This window comes from Montipora capricornis, chromosome 8 (genome assembly GCF_036669925.1).
Source record: "Montipora capricornis isolate CH-2021 chromosome 8, ASM3666992v2, whole genome shotgun sequence".
Taxonomy (NCBI): Eukaryota; Metazoa; Cnidaria; class Anthozoa; order Scleractinia; family Acroporidae; genus Montipora; species Montipora capricornis.
The window spans coordinates 42,977,365-42,989,864 of record NC_090890.1 but is presented as its reverse complement, the minus strand read 5'-3'; the positions used below and the strand labels follow the sequence as shown (position 1 = coordinate 42,989,864).

The window sequence follows — 12,500 nt, the reverse complement described above, 5'->3', positions numbered from 1 at the left end:
CAATTACTGTGGGTGATGCTACTGTGGAGCCCACATCTAGCACACGGAACATTGGTGCCATCTTCGATGATACCATGGGTTTTGAGGAACACATCATTGAACTACGCAGGACTGCTTTTTTTCACGCCAGGAACAGTAGTCGCATACGCCCATGCCTTAGCATTGACTCTACCAAAACACTAATGCATGCATTAATATCATCTTGGTTAGATTACTGTAATGCGCTTCTCTATAACCTACCTGATTATCGTATTCAAAGACGATGATATGTTATGAACGCGGTGGCCAAAGTTATCACTTGTAAACGAAAGTTTGATCATGTCACATCACTACTTATTGAGCTACACTGGCTCCCCGTCCGTCAGCGTATTGTTTTTAAGATCTTATTATACACCTTTAAGGCACTCTGTGGTGTGACTCCAACGAACCTGACTGAGCTCATCAGTTAGCTCCATCAATAGTAAGGATAACGTTATGTTCCTAGACGAGCTCTTAGGTCTGCTGACCAACTTCTGCTGGAGCAGCCATCGCACAAGCTCAAATGTGTTGGCTCGAGGGCTTCCTCAGTGTGCATGCCATACTTCTGGAATTCATTTCCATTTGAGATAAAAAGCAGTGCATCTGTCCCTATTTTTAAAGCTAGGCTTAAGACCTATCTTTTTTGGCAAGCCTATTTTTAGATTTTTGACTTTTTCAATTTTTAGGTTTTTTATATTGGTATATTTGTAGTTTTTAGTGTAAAGAGTGTAACTTATTTGACACTGGTTTGCGGGAGTTAAGTTCTGACTAGTGCTGTCTGGTTATTGGGGCTTCTCTTGTATGCAAGAAAGGTGTCATGTTTGATCTTGATTGTAGGCTGACAATGTGGGAAGGTAAGCATTGTTATGGCTGTTATGTATAGGGCCTCGTCCATGACATCCCACTTGGCTGTGCTGTTGCGCTCAGCAGGTCCTGGCATGCTCTGTGCATACACTTGCATCTTGCTGGGAATTGGCATCCATGCATTGTGAAGATGAGGGTGAACAGCTTGCATTGTTGAAGGTGCATGGCTGGTGTCTCAGTCTGCACTTTAACCTTTCTGTTGGAGCTGCTTCAAGCAAAGCTGGTTTCTTTTAGGGCAGCTATGCTGATGCTTGACTCTCGTGAGCTTTCTGTAAGTGGTTTCTATTGAAGGTCATCTGAGATACCTGTGAAAAGTTTGCACACATTCCAGCTGGTAAGGAGAGCAGCTGGAGGTTTTTTCCTTCTTTTGTTCAGTCCGTCTGGTGAAAGATTTACCATCTGCTTGTAATGATAATTAGAGCAGGTGGATGTTTATGGTCCAACACCTCAGAGTGTGGTCTGTCTCTTTTAAGACAGGTGGTGGTTGGCCAATAGGATACTATGATCTCTTTCCATCAAAACTTATTAGCTTCTGCAATCTTTCCTCGTAAGATGAGAGGCTGTAGTGTGTTCTCCAGGGTGCAAGCCTGGGCAGGATTATGGAGAACCCAGTTCACCCAAGTGTTAGGATACCCCTTGAAAACTTGCTGATGGAGCCCAAATGAGTGCTGAGCAGCACAACACATGGCCCCACCTTGGGGAGAAGGGAGCAATTGCCAGGGATGAAAGTTACTACCTCTTTCCTGAGCCCTGTTTAATCCAGGGGTATAGGATGTTTTCAACCAACCTCCAATAACAATAGAGGAATGTATGACTTCTTGTGGACAAACAAAAGAAGGTAATGAGAGATCTTTGTTTTCGTCCACCAGCATGGCGGCAATGATGTCATGTGAAAACTCCTATAGGGGGTTTAGTATTATTATCACCATCATCATGATCATCATCATCATCATTTTTGTCAACATCCAATCAATTATCAATGTTCTGTTTTTTTTTTCCTTGCAGGAGACTTTTCATTATCTGTGAGGTAAGGTTTGGGGTAGAATAAAAATTATCAGAGAGAGAGACCTTGGTGTATCACGTATTTGAGGACAGTACATGGATTAGAAATGGCCAATTCATACTGGCAACCTTTACACTGTGGTTTGCCCAGCTTTGATTTGTCTTTTAACTGTTCAAAGTAAGAATTTTTGGCAAATAATGTCCAGGAAAATTTGCATATTGGAAGGTTAGATTGACTCATTTACATAATTTTACATTTTAAAATGCAGGAGGCATGAGTCAATATTAATTAATAAGCACAAACGCAAACAGTAGCTTTCGGTTTAAATCCTATCAGGGCAAAGAAATTTCAGTGGTCCTGTTTTCAATTTCATCAAGTAAAATAATATTATTGATAAATGACATAAAAATAGCCATAATTTTGTTTATAAATGCATTATTATCAAGAAAGCGACAGAGTTTTTCTCTGTCCGTGTGTGGGCCCATTTCCATTAGTAGGGCTAACGCTCACTTGGTTCATATGGGGCAGAAACCTAGCACTTCACATTACACTCTAATCAGTGAAGTCTATTTTTTTCCAGGTTTGGTAGCGGCGTGCAACATTTCAAAGTTCTACGTGATGGTGCGGGAAAGTACTTCTTATGGGTTGTAAAGTTTAATTCATTGAATCAGCTGGTAGAGTATCATCGCTCCTCCTCTGTTAGCAGATCACAATCCATTTTCCTTAAAGACTGTCCGCCTGAGGGCCAAGTGGAAGAGGTTGGTTACCATTGAAGTCATAACTAGCCCGCATAATAATATTAATTATGGTTCTATATTTAATTGAGATTGGTATAGCAAGCAGAATTTTAGGATACCTTTCTACATACCAACAGACAGGTCTTTGCCAGAGTTCAATTAGGGAACTTAAGCATGCGACGTTTTTGAGACGCGGACGGCAACCGAAAGAGAACATTTTGCGTGCCAGGACAGTGGTGTCTCCCAGATTTTTATACTAATCATCTCTAATGGAGAAAAAATACTTAGCAATATAAATGTGTTTGTGTAAAGACAAGTTAAAAGGGAAAACAACTCACTTCCGGTTGCCGTCCGCGTCTCAAAAACGCGCATGCTTAAGCTCACTAATATCTCTCAAGAACCTTCCTCGCTACTAGATGACTATTAGTGATAGTCCTCAAGTATCGAAAAGCTTGACGCTTTCTTTCTTTTTATTCCGGCCAAATAAATATTTCTTCAACTTGAATTCGCTAACTTTATTTTTGCCTTGTCTGTCCAACGAGTTGGATGATACTAAAACAATTAGACCCTTCGCCCTCAAGGGCCACGGGTCTAATTGTTAAATATTATATTGCCGAGTGGCATATTTTTCTTATGTATCACGAGTGGTCATATTGAGCAATGACGTCACGATTCCTGCCTTTTTTTCCCGCCTTCTTTGTTTGTAGTGCCTGCTTTTCAATCTCTACCATATATATTTATGATCTATAGAGCGATTTTCGTATGACCTTGAAAAAGTGTTCAAAAAAGTGTTTCACGGACCAATGTTTGGCATGATTAAAATAAAGCTTCTCCTTACATGTATGCCCGCCAAAGAAACTCCTAATATGGGCAGTAAACAGTTCGATTGCCCAGTCACATTACTGCATTTCAAATCATGTCAAAGTGAAACTTTCCAGGAAGTTCCATGTTTGTTTTTGTTTGATAAGCCAATTAAATGTTTTGCCTTCTTTTTACTTACTGTTTTTACGTTTATTTTTCAAGGTGATATGAGAGTCGCTCTATAATAAAAAGAAAATTACACGTTAGCTCGAAGATACGAATTGAATCGGAGCACGGCGACTACTGCGAGTACAAGTTTTCCGTTCTGAGCACGCGCACTTCGAAACATGTCGGCTCCAATCCTTATGCGCATGCTCAGTATAGAATAGAATAGAATTTAATCACAACATCATCGCAAATTAATGAATTACAATGTTGTTACAACAATTCTAAGAACTAAAATTACAAGCAAATCGTATGAAAAAGCAGGGACTGGTATACAATCATGATTATAATATCGAATTACAAGCAATTCCAAAACGATTACTAATATAAAAAAGGAGGAAAATTGACGTACGTGCGACGACATGATCTATGCAGGCGAGTGATTATTTAAAGGTGAAGGTACACGTTATTTAACGTCGGAAGTTCCTTTACTCTCTAGAGAGTACTCTCCCAGTCAAAGTCAAGATTGTACTTGGTAAGAAGCTACAAAGTAGTCTTTCAGTCCTGCATTTGGGTATCACATAGTTTCCTGCATTTCCTCGTCTTAGGAAGATGTTTAAAAAATCGCCCCCTTTTGAAATCCTTTTGAAAGTGATCACGCATAATTCATTGCGTCTTTCGTCTAATCTATGTAAATTAAGAAACTGAAGAGCTTTTCTGTATGGAAGTGCAGGTGCAACGATTTTGAGAGCCCGTTTCTGTATAGAGTGTTTTCACTTACGTTATCAATACCCTTGTTTTTCCATCGAAACAAAAGAAAACGTTTGCATGATAATAGAGCTCAATTCCCAGAGGATTGGTTGGGTACACCATTCAATTGTTCTGTTGTTTAGATACACCAACATGACTGTCGTGACGTCACGTGAAAACTCTCTATACGTACAACCTCTTTGGAAAGATAAGCTGGAAGGGCGTGGCACCACAGCAATATTCAAGGACAGAACGTATCAAGGCGACGTAGACATTAGGGAGCTTAAGCATGTGCGTTTTTGAGATGCGAACGGCAACCGGAAGTGAGCTGTTTTCCCTTTTAACTTGTCTTCACACAAGCACATTTACATTGCTAATTATCTTTTCTTCATTGGAGAATGATTAGTATAAAAATGTGGGGGATGCCACTGTCCTGGCATGAGAAATGTTCTCTTTCGGTTGCCGTCCGCGTCTCAAAAACACGCGTGCTTAAGCTCCCTATTGACTAGATCTTCAATCGCTACACCCCCTAGACTTAAAAACACGAGTTATTTGAAGACGTGTAGACTCCTTTATGACTCTACTGGCAGTCGTTCACGTCCTCCCATCAGGTCCTCCGCATCGAACGCGTCCAGCGACGCGCCTCAAAGTTTATTTTAGATCTACCCTTCCTATGTGAGGAAAGCTATAGAGACAGGCTCTTGTCAATAGACCATTTTCGAATTCTCACGGCTGGACTGTATCTAGCATGGAATGGAGGCTAATGCGGGTAAATCTTTTCAAATGCAAATTAATTTGCCCGCATTAGCCTCCACTTCATGCTAGATCCAGTCCAACCATTAGAATACGAAACTGGCCTATTGATATTCTACCTATCTGTTATTGGCATGAGTTTTTAGATCTACCCTTCCTATGTGAGGAAAGCTATAGAGACAGGCTCTTGTCGATTGATATTCTACCTATCTGTTATTGGCATGAGTTTTTGGACTTGGTCTTTTTCTTTAAGGCCACCAATGGTATTGTTTGTGTATCACATGACGTGCTCCCTGAACGCATTTTTCCCATAAGGGTCACTAGAGCAAGCGCTAGCAATGCAAAATCTTTCAGACCAAAGAAATGCCGCACTTCTACTTATCAGCACTCTTTTTTTGTAAGAACTTCTAGAATCTGGAACGCTCTCCCCCTGCAGTTAAGATATGACCATGTAACTCTGCTCTCCTCATACTACAAAGATGCACTTATCTCACGCTTCGATGTTGAGGACCCTAGAACCTGGAAATCTGTCTGCTTAAAATGTAATACGCCACGCAACCTTTCAGAGCCTATTTCGTGTTGTTATTAGTTTTCTATATTTTACTATTTTATTCGAGTGTTTAGAACTTTGTTAATCTTGGGCCCACAGTAATTGGCGTCAGCTGTTGTGGTCACCCTGCCTTACCCAGTATTTGTTTGTTTTTTGTTTACGTCGTCATGTTTTGTTAATAGTTAATTTAGAAGGCGAAGTTTAATAAATAAATAAATAAATAAATAAATAAATAAAAGTCCCTAACATCTCACGAGTCAGCGCAGCAAACCAGTGAGATTGTTCTTGCCACTCAAACATGTTTCCTGTCTTCTCTCCACCGTCTAATTATCCTCTCTAAATATCATTAGGTTTCACAGGATAATATAATGGTGGCAGCCTATGAATTTCGACCCGAGGAAGATGGAGAATTGTACTTTAAGCGTGGGGACAAAATACAAGTACTAGACAAAGAAGATCAGAATTGGTGGAAGGGGAAAAATTTGGAAAGTGGAAACGAGGGTTTGTTCCCAGCCACTTATGTGGTAAAGAAATAAGAGGTCTGGTGTTCTCAACGGTTTACGTTAATGTTATTTTTATGGCACTTGCTAAAATCATCGGGACAAATATAGATTGTTATTGGACAAGAAAAAGCGTGGAAAATTTGGCAGACGATTTATAGGATGTATAATTATGTACTACACAATGTTGTTATTACTAAACAGCTTTTGATAGTGCTACTTGGGACGATCTTTACTGATTTGTTACCCATTTGGCTGCCGAGCTATGTCATGTGTGACAGGTATTTGTAAGATTTGAATCAAGCGTTGAAATCACCACCTTTAGACTTTGCTTGCAAAAGTTTGACTTGTTGTTTTTTGAAAACAGACTGCTCTCATGTGTAAAAAAATTATGGCTTTTATATTTGCCGAGACAATTTTTGGATAGAATACAGTCTACAGCACGATTTCCGAAAAAAAAAAAATTCATCAAATTCTAACAGAAGCTCGTGCCCTTGAATCGTTTAATTCTGGTTCAGAGCTGGGGTTTTTTTGTTTTTGAGTTTACAAATGTCCTTATTTGGATGTAACGTAGGTCGTACATTTACCTGCGCGTGCAGCTTCGATCTTATTTTTGTCCATATTTGGTGTCCTAAAATTCCCAGCTTTGTTCCAAGGAAGAGGGTCGTGAAGGGGGGGGTCCGAAGCCCATTTCCCAGCAAATTGATTTTTTTTTTCAAATTTCAGCTCAAGTCCCCACAAGCCCAGGCTGTGTTGCTCAAATTGAAATCCCATTCCCATTTTTCTATTGTTTTTGTTTCATGAATCCCAGTCCCAGTGCACAAAATCCGATTTCCCAGCCTCTAAAAAAGCTCCCATTTTACCCCTTCACGACCCTCAAGGAAAACAGATGCAAGTTACACGCTTCAAGGTCACGTGCTTCCGGTTCTAAAGATAAGTATGTTTTTTCTTTGTACACAACCGCTTGGGTAACACTGGAGAACATTCAATGATGAACTTAATTAGCTTACAGTGTAAGAGGTCTATCGATAGTTTTCACTCACGTGACTTGGCGGCCATATTGGTGTGCAAATCAATACAAAATGTATGCATGGAATATGCATAAAAATAGAGTTTGATTCCCAAGGGAGAGAACGTCTATTGTTCTTGTACACCAACATGGCCGCTGTGACGTCACGTGAAAACGATCTATTGCTGGTGTCATGGTTTATGACACTGTTTGGTTAGGGTTCGGAATGGGTTAGTTGGTTATTTTGCATTGCTGCTAAACCCTGTCCGATCTTTAGTCAACGGGAACCGAGTTTTTCGCCCAAGATTGTCTATGGGTCTGACATGCTGGCATACTTTGTTCTTCACCTAATTTTTTTCCTTGGGCGAGAAAGAAAAAAGTTACTCTGAAGCTGTTTTTGCATGCGGAAATGCTTGCTACCCAGCTTCAATGGAGCTTTCTTGACAGCCGTCACAGACTGCGTGCAATGTGGCTCAATTTCAGCACTTTCAGGAAACGGTATTATTTGAAAGAATTTACTCTGCAACTCTGTAGCTGCAAATAGGCTCAGTTCGTCATGGTACCATGTGAAACAATAAGTATTAATTATTTAACAAAATTCGTCCATTGTTTTGACGTAAATGGTTGCCATAGCAACTGGAGAGCCATCTTAAGAATACCCCATGTTTTGTGTTTTAATGCATATATCTCAAAAATGAACTTGGTAACCCCCCATTTTTATTTCCAGAAATTGATTGGCGGTGAAATTGAGACTGTAAAAATACGAAAATGTAGTGGATTCAGAGCTACTTTCACAATTGGAAAACTTAAAGTGACTCTGAATCTACTCTGGAGAATTTTGTTGACTTTTTAGTACCTGTTATCTAATGCGGCCGATCGCTCGCCAATAATAAGGAACTTAAGCATGCGCGTTTTTGAGACGCGGACGGCAACCGGAAGAGAACATTTCGTGTTCCAGGACAGTGGTGTCTCCCAGATTTTTATACTAATCATTTCTTATGGAGAAAAGATACTTAGAAATGTAAATGTGGTTGTGTGAAGACAAGTTAAAAGGGAAAACAGCTTTTCCGGTTGCCGTACGCGTCTCAAAAACGCGCGTACTTAAGCTCCTTAATAAGACGTTGGGCCGCCATGATCGTTTTTGATTTATAAGCGTGCAAGTACACAACATGTGGTGTCTTTGAATTGCCGTCATATCGCTGCCTTGATCTATGATGTCACAGTAATGAGCATTAGCTGGTGTTTTAGGATCGTACCGTAAAATTGCCGTTCCATGAAACGGTGTTACCGAGCTAATCCTTCTCTGTTAGAACCCGTAGGAACTTGTTTAAGCCTTTGTAAATGGGAAGGAATAATGTTTACTCTATTTCAGTGGAGTCTTCCTTTGACAAGTAAAATCATCCATTCTTAGACCGAGTAAATCTTTAAGTTCCGCTTTTAGGACGGGAGGGTGAAGAGGATTGTTTTTGGGTGACGGACCTAAAGCCATCGAAATTCAGTAATAACCTTAACTTCCCCATTTTGTGATGAGGTTCAAGGTAAATTATCACGTTCATGTGCATCATTTAAGCAAAAATGAGAGAGTTTCCATGGATCATTGATTTTGTGAAATGAATCCTTGAAGTAACTCTGCTTAAAAGGCAGAATGGCTAAACTTCAAAATACCCGGCCACGATCGCGTGACATTTAATGCCTGCTCCCGTAGTTCCATGTCACGCAATCGTGGCCGGGTATTCTGAGTTCTATCAGTGATTGGCTTCAAAATCGTATGCGAAATTATCAGCGAAAGCAAATGCAAGAACTAATTTTTTTCCTGGGCCAAGCGCTCGCTGCTTGTATTCACTTTGCATTGTGATGGACTCGTCTCTTGTGATCAGCTAACGCAATTGCTTTTATTTTCGTTTATGGCACTCGATTGAAAATCATCTAATTCAAATTATATCAAGTGGTAGTCACTGACTTAGCCTGTTCCAGGCTCTCATACAGTCGGGAAAGCGACAAACGCGTAGCCTCTACCCCAGCTTCCACGTGTTTTAGCGCACACTTTCCCGACATGATCTCTGCCCTAAATTAACGATTATCGTTAATTCATAATTTTCTTTGAATTTACTATTATCGTTAATTTAGGACCCTGTGTCCCAGATCTTGTGGTAGCAGAGAAAATAAGGAAATTAAAAAATCGCGTGCGTGGATTGTATTTGAACGTGGGTTTACTCTACAGGATCGCTTCCCTTTTTTCCGCTTCACCACTCTAAAAAAAACATTTAAGTCTCCCATTGAATTTTGCTATTGAAGAGTCATTTGGTCTAGCTAAATTAATAATTGAAGCGTAAGCTTTGATTTTAAAATGCTTAGCTTTGTCGTGAAGTTTGGTAACCAACCTTTTGCAGTGTTTACTATTGTTTGTTGCCGAGTGATAATATAGCATTATCAAATAGTGTTGAAAATATTGTCCCTGAGCAGGTAGCTGTGTGGTGGCTAAGTGGTTTGGTGACGGATTGATCAACATTCCCTGGTTCGAGTCCTATGTCCATACACTTGCATGGATTGTCTTTTAGAAATCTATGATTATCTCCCAGAATCCTTATCGAGCTTTCTGTCTTCTAAATGAACGATAGTAGTAAATTCACAGTAAATTACGAATTAACGATAATAAGCAATTCAATATAGAGAATGGGTTGATTTCCCGACTATCTAAGAGCCTGGAACAACCTACCACTGACTCGTTTTAACGTGACATCTTTTTGTGATCGTTATAAACTTCTGTAATTTCAAGTTTTCAGCTCCCCTGTCGGATGTCCATGTCTGTATATAAGTCAATTATTCTTTGCTAAGTAGCTGAGTTAATTGCCGAGGGAAAAAGTAGCAAATTAATATTAATGTCATCTTAATTATTACCAAAATAAGGGTAACAGTTAGTGATAAATTCTCTTTAATATTCAATATTTTTCGAAGTAAAATATCTTGTATCTGAATTTTGTGTATTTATGTCATTTTACGAAACCTCGCTCTCACAACCTCTCCTTGGCTAGACAGAGGTCCTGGTAATTGTGGTTAAAAACCAGTTTGAGATTTTAACGCGTGCCCAGTAACTGACGTTACATTGACGTCACGATGCACATGCTTAACAGAACATTGAGGAGATCCACACAGAGGTTTCAACGTGTCACGAAAGAGGGAAATCATAGAAACTCCAAGCAGTGTAGTTAAATACATATACAAGCCCCCAGCATGCGATTTCACTTTCAAGTGTGACCACAGGATGTTCACACAAAGTTGTATTTTGAATTTGGAGGAAACGTAGGGAAATGTAAAAGAGCCTAATATAATCGTAATAAATTAAACGACTTTTCAAATATTAAAATCGCCTTGAGAAATATTTTGCATTCAGTTTTTTTTTATCCTGTAGCCACAGGGTGGTGTTTTTCTTCTCAGTCAAAATATACATGTATAGATGATATAGAAATCACTGCTGTTTTAACAGAGGCCAGAGAAAAGCAGGAAGCCATTACATTTAATAGACGCACCCCACCCCCCTCCCCCCACATAGGCTTTTATAGATCGTGCTGGCATAATTTGAGGAAACTAGCATAGTTTTCGCTGATATTTACAGAGTAGCACTGCTAGCATGATCGTTGTATATTGATAAGCCTGAGACCATTTTTGTTCAATGGCTTGCTAACAGAGAGAGAGAGGGAGCCTCCCTAGAAGGCTGGCACTGTGGCACGAGTTGACGAGACCGGAAGTTGCCATATCGTGTTGGTCACAGTACCTCTCATTTGCCAAATGGCGTCAGCCACGCCGCCCGGTAACTTGCAGCTAGAAAAAAACAACAACAACAACAAAAAAAAAAAACAGCACCAGCAAACATAGCCAGACACCGTTCCCTTGAGACAAATAAAGCAAAATACAATGGAAGAGGAGCTTGTGAAACCAAAAGGGCTTCGCTACATAATTACGTAATTACGTACAGCTACATAATTACGTACAGAACGCATGCGCATTTATAAGATATGTTTTAAAAAAAGAAAAAAAGGTAAAAACTCAGTTTAGGGTCCCCCGTGCTACTTTCGATCCAGAGAGGAAGAGATTAATCGGCCCCTGAAGCATTTGTGACTAACCCCTTGCCTTCTCGTAGCTGCTCTATTAAAATATATATAACTAGACGCTCCATGGGCGTACACTGGGTTGCCTGAGATACGTGAAGGGACTGACTTGGGTGGTATTTAACTGCAGCGTTCCTGGCAATTTTTTCAAGTCAGGGGTCATTAAGACCATTTATAATAATAATAATAATAATAGTAATAATAATAATAACAATAATAACTGTCGCGGCTAATCGCCGTCGCAAAGTACAGCAATGACGCAGCTCAACAAGGTTGAACCGAAAGCATATGTTGGCGCCTCTGGCAGCCGCTATACGGTCCATGTGTGACCTTGGAGCCCAGCTTACAGCCAGCTGGAATCAACGGTATGTTGGTTTTTGCTGGCTGCTGGGGGTCGCCCAGAAGTCATGCCAGCAGAGTCCCTTTAGCTCATAGGTTCATACGACGAAACAAATCATTTTGTGAGGTGAAAAACCTGGCTACCAGCCTAATAATCATTTGTCAGAAAGCAAAAAAACCCTGTCATCTTTAGAAAAAATAGGCACGTATCGCGTACGTGTGGTAGTGCAGTAACACAGCGCTTTATTCCATATTGTCAACTGTCTTCCAGGAGATTCAAGTTGTCTTTGCGTAATATGTAGCTCTAATAGCGGTTTTGCACGGCAGCCATGTTGCATGGCAGAAGCAATGAAAATGTTTTGCATAACAAAGAACATTTGTTCCCATAGGAAAAAGAATCTATTGCTCCTACCATGCAACATGGCTGCAGTGCAAAACCTCTAAAGTGTACGATGTTGTTTTGGTATTGTATATCATTGTAGTGCCATGGTAGAGGTCTTAGGTAAATAGCTCCCTGAGAAGACATGTGGTTACTAGCAAAGTACTAAATCCAGAAAGATTGAAGAAAATAAAAGGGAATCGAAAACCATTGGCTTCTAGGCGGACATGCTGATCATTTTCAAGTTCCCTCACAACTTCTTTACACCACAAGTTAAAGCGTGCACTCTGAGCGTCCGACAGCTAATACTAAATTTCACTGAAGTTTCACCCTGTCCACCGAGGTTAGTATCTGGATGGGTGACCTAAAAAAAATATATACCACTTTGTAGCAGAAGCATAGGACCGAAAATTCTATTTTAACGCTCAAAAATGCGAACTAAGTAAGGTACAGATTTTGTTAGCTTGCTTTATGCAAAACTATTATTGATGCAAAATTAAATAAATATTGATACACAGTTTTTAGG

The 12,500-nt window shown here is 39.9% G+C and overlaps 1 protein-coding gene across 1 annotated transcript in view; it reads left to right on the top strand.

Moving 5' to 3' along the window:
* LOC138059419 (growth factor receptor-bound protein 2-like) overlaps positions 1-6,481 on the top strand; it is a 16,208-nt gene extending 9,727 nt beyond the window's left edge. The window contains exons 4-6 of the mRNA XM_068905017.1: positions 1,888-1,909; positions 2,466-2,643; positions 5,992-6,481. Coding sequence (XP_068761118.1) covers positions 1,888-1,909; positions 2,466-2,643; positions 5,992-6,177 — 386 coding nt within the window. The 3' untranslated portion in view covers positions 6,178-6,481. The remainder of the gene's footprint in view (positions 1-1,887; positions 1,910-2,465; positions 2,644-5,991) is intronic.
* Positions 6,482-12,500: the final 6,019 nt, after the last annotated feature.